This window comes from Punctularia strigosozonata, assembly GCF_000264995.1.
Source record: "Punctularia strigosozonata HHB-11173 SS5 unplaced genomic scaffold PUNSTscaffold_24, whole genome shotgun sequence".
Taxonomy (NCBI): domain Eukaryota; kingdom Fungi; phylum Basidiomycota; class Agaricomycetes; order Corticiales; family Punctulariaceae; genus Punctularia; species Punctularia strigosozonata.
In genome coordinates, this window is record NW_006767456.1 from 230,066 (window position 1) to 235,833 (window position 5,768).

Sequence of the window (5,768 nt, forward strand, 5' to 3'; positions counted from 1 at the left end):
GCCTTATGTATGATAGGCGCTGCCGCCGGGAGAGGTTCAGCTCTCTCATGCGAGTGCTTGATATCGTCGCATGGCTGGATAAAACCGCGCGATAGCGATTTGTGTGGTGAGCTGATTGTACTCCTAATGGCTTAACGGCGTGCGCGCGAGATTGCGCATGCGACGCGACGGGCGCGATGCGACGCGACGGGTGCGACGCGACGCGACATCGTGATCACCCTTCCCGGGTTGAATGTCACGAGGCCCGCTCTACATAAACTTAAAGGGCCGCGCACGGGCGTTAGCTCCCCAGCATGCTGCATGCACGCGGCGCGCGTGCGGCCCTTAGGGTAATCGCTGGCATTTTCCGCGAGCACCCTTAGAAGCTGAGCTGTGCGCGCGCCGCGTGTTGCCTGCCTGCGTCGCCTCGAGAGCGATGATTCTTGTCCACTACCAGCTTCCACGACACCGACACACCCAGCCGCTCACCATGCCCAACCACGGCAACAGGCGCAACCCCCTGGCAATATTGAGCAGCGAGCAGTGCATCCAGTTGAGGAGCACGGCGACCTTTTCTGAGACTTTTGAGACTCGCGACCTTCGGTGAGCGCAGCACGTCATTATATCTTGTCATACATACGCTGAAGGTTTGCCGCAGCGTGTTTCATCAACACCTGCGATCGACAGAACAACAACACCAAATACACGGGCGTACAACAGCACGTGTCAACAACTTCGTTCACAACTTGGCGGCTTGCATTCATGTCTGGTGGAGCCTACCGCCCCGAGGCTGTATTCCACTTGGGTTGCTGTTGCTTTTAGGGAGGTGAGGCTATCCTTGTTGCTGTTATAGTCCGTATTGCTACGGCCCTTAGTTGTAGGGCGAACATACCGACGGGATCCATATCGCCGGGGCAGATTCAGGTGTGCCCACGACTTTCTAACTGCCACGCGCTAATCTTTCAGGCTGTACGCCGCTGCTCTCCCTGGCTTTGGCCGCCAACCCCGTGCCCTCTGCCAAGAGCGACGTCGAGCGGCGCTATCACGAGCACCCTTCATCGTGCGTCTCTTACTTTCTAATGCGAGCGGTCACACGAGGATGCCTGCTTTCTAACGGCCGCCATACGATCAGCAAATGCGCATCTCCGACATTAAGACGCTGAGCGCAGGGGTGTGAAGGCGAGCACTTTCTTGCCGGCGCATGCCCGTGGGCGTCAACGGGCCCTTTCCTTCAATAACCAACGGCGCTCACTGCAAGGATGCATGGGCCCGTGTCCCCTCCACCCTTCATCGCGGTATGCAAGAATCGCCCCATCGTCCGAGGTGTCGCCCTCAATACGATGCCCTGCATTGCTCGACGTCCCGCAAGCCTTCGTCGCCATCAGCACGACGCGCCCCGCTCAGCATCCCCTGAAGCGTCCGTCGCCTGCAACGTGGCTCGCCGCGTCACTCGGTGTCCCTTACAGCCTGCATCGCCACGAACACGGCTAGTTGCGCCGTTCAGCATCGTCGCCAACCTTCGTCGCCATCGACACGACTCGTCGCATCGCCCGGCGTCCGCTTGAAGCGCCGTCAGTAGGACTCGTCGCATCGTCTGACATCCTCTCCAGCTTCGTCATTTCACTGCAGACTTGTTATTGTTGTTAGGCCTTGGTAGCAGGTGTGCTTATATTAATGATGATGCAAGCTTGCCACGAAATTCAAATGCAGTATTTTACACATGGAGAGCAACGGGCTCTCAGCGTGTTCGATAGTCGAACGAGCTCAGGCGTTGAGGGATTCTTCGTCAAACTCCTCATCAGACCCCTGTGACCCTTCATCATACCCTAAGCCACGGGCCATATTGAGGACCATGCGAGCAAGCAAGACAAAAACCAAATTCGTAATGCGCACCGCCATTTTTATCCTGCGCACCGCCGTCTTTATCCCGGCGTCTCCTTTCAGCACGTTCTTGAGCGCGCTTGCGCTTCTTCACGAAGACTTTTTGCAGATCGGTAAGAAGCTCCGGGTATACGAAAGATACGGTCACTCACCTATCATGGCCGCATCCATTTCGCACGGGTCAGTGATTAGAATAGGCTCAAGCTTAATGATCCAATCTTGACCCAAGCCGTAGACTTTCAGCGGCGGGAGCCATAACTTCGCAAAGACCTTAGCAAGGTCTCGGAGAATGCTGGCTTGACGGGACGCGTATGCGAGTAGGCCATGAGCTAATCGAGAATTGCTCTTGACTTTTGAATCACCACTCTGGACGCGGCGTTGTCCCTGAGTCTCCCACCAATCAGCTTTCGCAAGAAGGTAAGTCAAGACCCGCCGCATTTCCTCCACCAGAAGGCAGATCTCCTCCACGTGCCTTCGCGTCCTGGCGCGCTGGCGCGCCCACTCGCTCCGCATGTGCAAATCCATAGCTCGGCTGTCGGCCGCCTCGGTCACCTCGAAATCGGTGTGGTCGGTAGAGTAGTCAGTTATCGATACGGTCCAGATCCAAGACGGCGTTCGGTGAGTCTCCGAGGGCTGCTCTTCAGAGTATGCACTGTCATCATGACGACGTGGGCCACGAAGATCCTCGCGGCGTAATTCCCGGAAGCGTAGAGACCAGGGGCCGCGTGGGTCTAGGGATCGCATCGCGGTATACGCCGACCCATACGTGTCGAATGCGCGATTGAGCTTTGCGGCCACCGTATCCATGAGGGACCGGGACCTTGTTCCCTCCCGTTGACCTACGCTGGATTTATGAGTTCTCAGGCACAAATGCATAAGATGAGCAACTTACTACCGGCGGTATGCTTCATTTTCTGTCGTACCGAGGCCACGAGGCGCTGAAAGCGCCGCACATTGACCAAGCTGTCCTTCAACAGGGCCTCGGCGTAGCGCTTCTCGGTGTCGACAATCCCCGGAAGGCATCCTTTGCTACGCAGCATGGCCTTGAGGTCGGAAGGAAGTAGGATTGGGAGATTTTCAGCGTTGATTGCGTCACCCGAGCCAAGGTCGTCTTCTCCCAGTTGAGATGTGCGCTCTTCTATATAACCGGGCATGTAGATATTCTGGATTTGGTAATATTCGAAGACCCGGCGGCGAAATGCCGCGCGCCGCTCCTGCAATGTGGCCTTTGCAGCTTCGGTAGCATGGGCCTTGGTATCCGCCGCGTGCTGGCGGAGTTTGCGACTAACGTTAACGTTTCAAGTCAGGTCGGTCGTGATCGCGCCGGATCATATCAAGGCCTCACCGCTGATCGAGGAGGCAGAAGGTTTGATGGACGAACATATTCCCGGACGTAGCGTGTAGCGCCGTTGCGTCGGGTTGGCCTGCCTCCGCCGCATCCTCCTTAGCAAGTTCGGCGCGCAATTTGTTGACATTGATGGCTGGATGGTCCGCACACGTTAGTGCACACTGTGGCATGGACGGAAAGTCAAATAAGGTGCTACCTTCCTCGATCTCCTCGTAAGGATTTGGCTGTTTAGGATCTTGCTCCCACCGCCGTATCATCGACTCCCAGTCCTGAATAGTCTCCTTTGGGAAACGTTCCGTAAATTCGTGAAGAACTTCTTGATGTGTTCGCGTCTCGTCCAGGGTATTGGTGAGCGACCGATAGAACCAGTCTCCTAACGACAAGGAATGAACGGCGGAATTAGAACAAAGTAACCTTCATACCAAATCCTATCATCTTGCGGAAGTTCCAGAACGTCCAGTGGTCGTTAAGCGTGTGGTGACGAGCTGACGGGCCCATATCGCGAGTCATCGTCGCGACTCCGCCGATATGCGCCCATTCTTGCTCCACGGTTTCGGCATGTGTCAGTCCGACGTCCTCATGCAGGAGGAAATAGAATTCGGTTTGACATTTCAGTTTATGTCCGTTGATATGGAAATTCGGTATGAAGAATCGGATCGTGACAACGGCGAGTGCCGCATAGGACACAGGAAGCTTGGACTGCCGGCGGCGAAGGTTTTGTTTCCATTGACACGCAATGTCGTAGCTCGCAATGACCGGAAGTATTGCCCCGACCAGAAGAAGGCTGGACCAAAAAATCCAGTCCATCGTAACGTATCTACAACGAATCAGCCTCGGACATGCGATTGGCATTATCGAGTACGTACTTCTCGCCGCGTTGGAGATCTGCAACGCCGTTCGGCACCATCAACGCGTGTCTTGCGCATTTGACAGCAGCGACGCCCGAAACGGACATGACGTCACTTGATGCTTTCTTGCTATTCACCGCTTTGATGGCGTGGAATGTCGAATCGCATGGATCGAGTTTCTTCGCTCCAAAGTTAGCACAGTTTGAACGATGGCATTTGCTGCTCACCTCGGGCTCCTCAACATAACGTTTGAGGTGCGCCTGATATTCTGCTTCATCAACAAAATACCCTGTACCACCCCCAAGCTCGGGGTCGTCGATCTTCCTGTCCCTGTTCTTCATCTTGAAGCAGGCGTCTAGTGCAAGGAACAACGCGTACAACCATCTGTAGAAGTATTAACAAGGCAATGTGGTCATCAGCATTGCAACGTACTTCTTCTCCGGTGGACTGTTCTCCCATCCCTTTGGCAAATTCCAATCCGGTTGCGGACATGCCGGGCAGCGAAGCGCAAGGCCGCCTTGTGGAGTGCCGCCAATGCCAGTTGGATCGTGCCCGCGACCCATCCGCTTCGCTGCCATTAGGTGAGCATATTGCCGTGCAGCGAGAGCTGCCTCGTGATACCGATACTGTAGTCATCAACCATGAGTAATTAGCGTAGACAATGCGCACTCCAGAAATACTTACGATTCGGGTTTTGAGACCGGCGTTGTCGGTTTTGTGCATAACCGAGAGGTAATAGTCGTGAAGCGATATTTTGCCTTGAAGCGTGAGGCGATGAAAAGTGTCAAGAAATCGGAATGTGAACGCAGTCTGTGGTTGTACGACAGACGCCGGATACCATCCGATGTCGAGGAGTTGGTCCCTATGGGACCGCGAGTCCAGCAGTCTGCAGTCACAGAACAGGAGAGTGACCAAGTGGTACCCCTTGGAGTCGAAGACCACGAAATTTGCGTGTCCTTTGACCGAGTTACAGCAAGGCTTGCCATCAGAATGACCCAGCAGCACCTCCAGTCCAAGTTCTTGAAGGGAAACCAAGCGAAAACAGCGGTCTGCCCACATCTAGAGAAAGATGCGTTCAGCATCAGCGAGCACATCCGTGATGGATGGAGACAAATACCTGAATATGATGCAACGGAAGCCATTGGTGAGCACCTAGTATGCAACCTTTACAAAGCATCCGGCCTCCGCAACAGTCTTGGCAGCGGTACAAACCCGTAGACGCTGGGTCACAGCATCCGACACATGGTACTGGGCGAGTGGGGAGCGCTTCGCGTGCGAGCATGTTGTCAAGGTATTCGTCGCGGTGTGGAATCCATCGATTCATGCGGTCCTATATGACGAAGAACTTGTTAGATGTTAGAGTCAAGTGACGCAGAGACTGAACGTAGTTGACTGACTCCGATTGTTGTCGACTCCGTTTGCGTGTCCTTACGGGCCTTCTTGTGCACTTGAGGTGGATCTTGATCTTCACGAGTTTGACCAAGATCCTCAGCCGCTGGATTGCTCTTGGTGGGATGTTCTGCCACTGGGGTCTCCGAGTATGTCGACGGCATGTTGGTTGCGGATGCACTGAGTCGGCCATTCTTCTTGGACTTCAGGACTACCGATCGAGCATGAGCAGGCGCTGAAATTCGTGACTCTGAAGCGGGCGTGAATGTCGGTAGTTTCTTCCGTTTAGACATCTACGGCCAGCAGCAATGGCGTTCAAGCTG

At 54.8% G+C, this 5,768-nt stretch overlaps 1 protein-coding gene across 1 annotated transcript; it reads right to left on the reverse strand.

The window, feature by feature from the left end:
* Window positions 1-2,004: 2,004 nt before the first annotated feature.
* Window positions 2,005-5,386, reverse strand: PUNSTDRAFT_78016 (uncharacterized protein; the record flags this gene model as incomplete). Its single annotated transcript, XM_007389189.1, has 10 exons — window positions 2,005-2,704; window positions 2,749-3,144; window positions 3,206-3,341; window positions 3,405-3,581; window positions 3,631-4,025; window positions 4,075-4,235; window positions 4,284-4,440; window positions 4,489-4,682; window positions 4,741-5,115; window positions 5,174-5,386. Coding segments are annotated over 10 exons (2,904 nt in total), but the record flags the coding sequence as incomplete, so codon positions are not given.
* Between the last annotated feature and the right edge of the window lie 382 nt (window positions 5,387-5,768).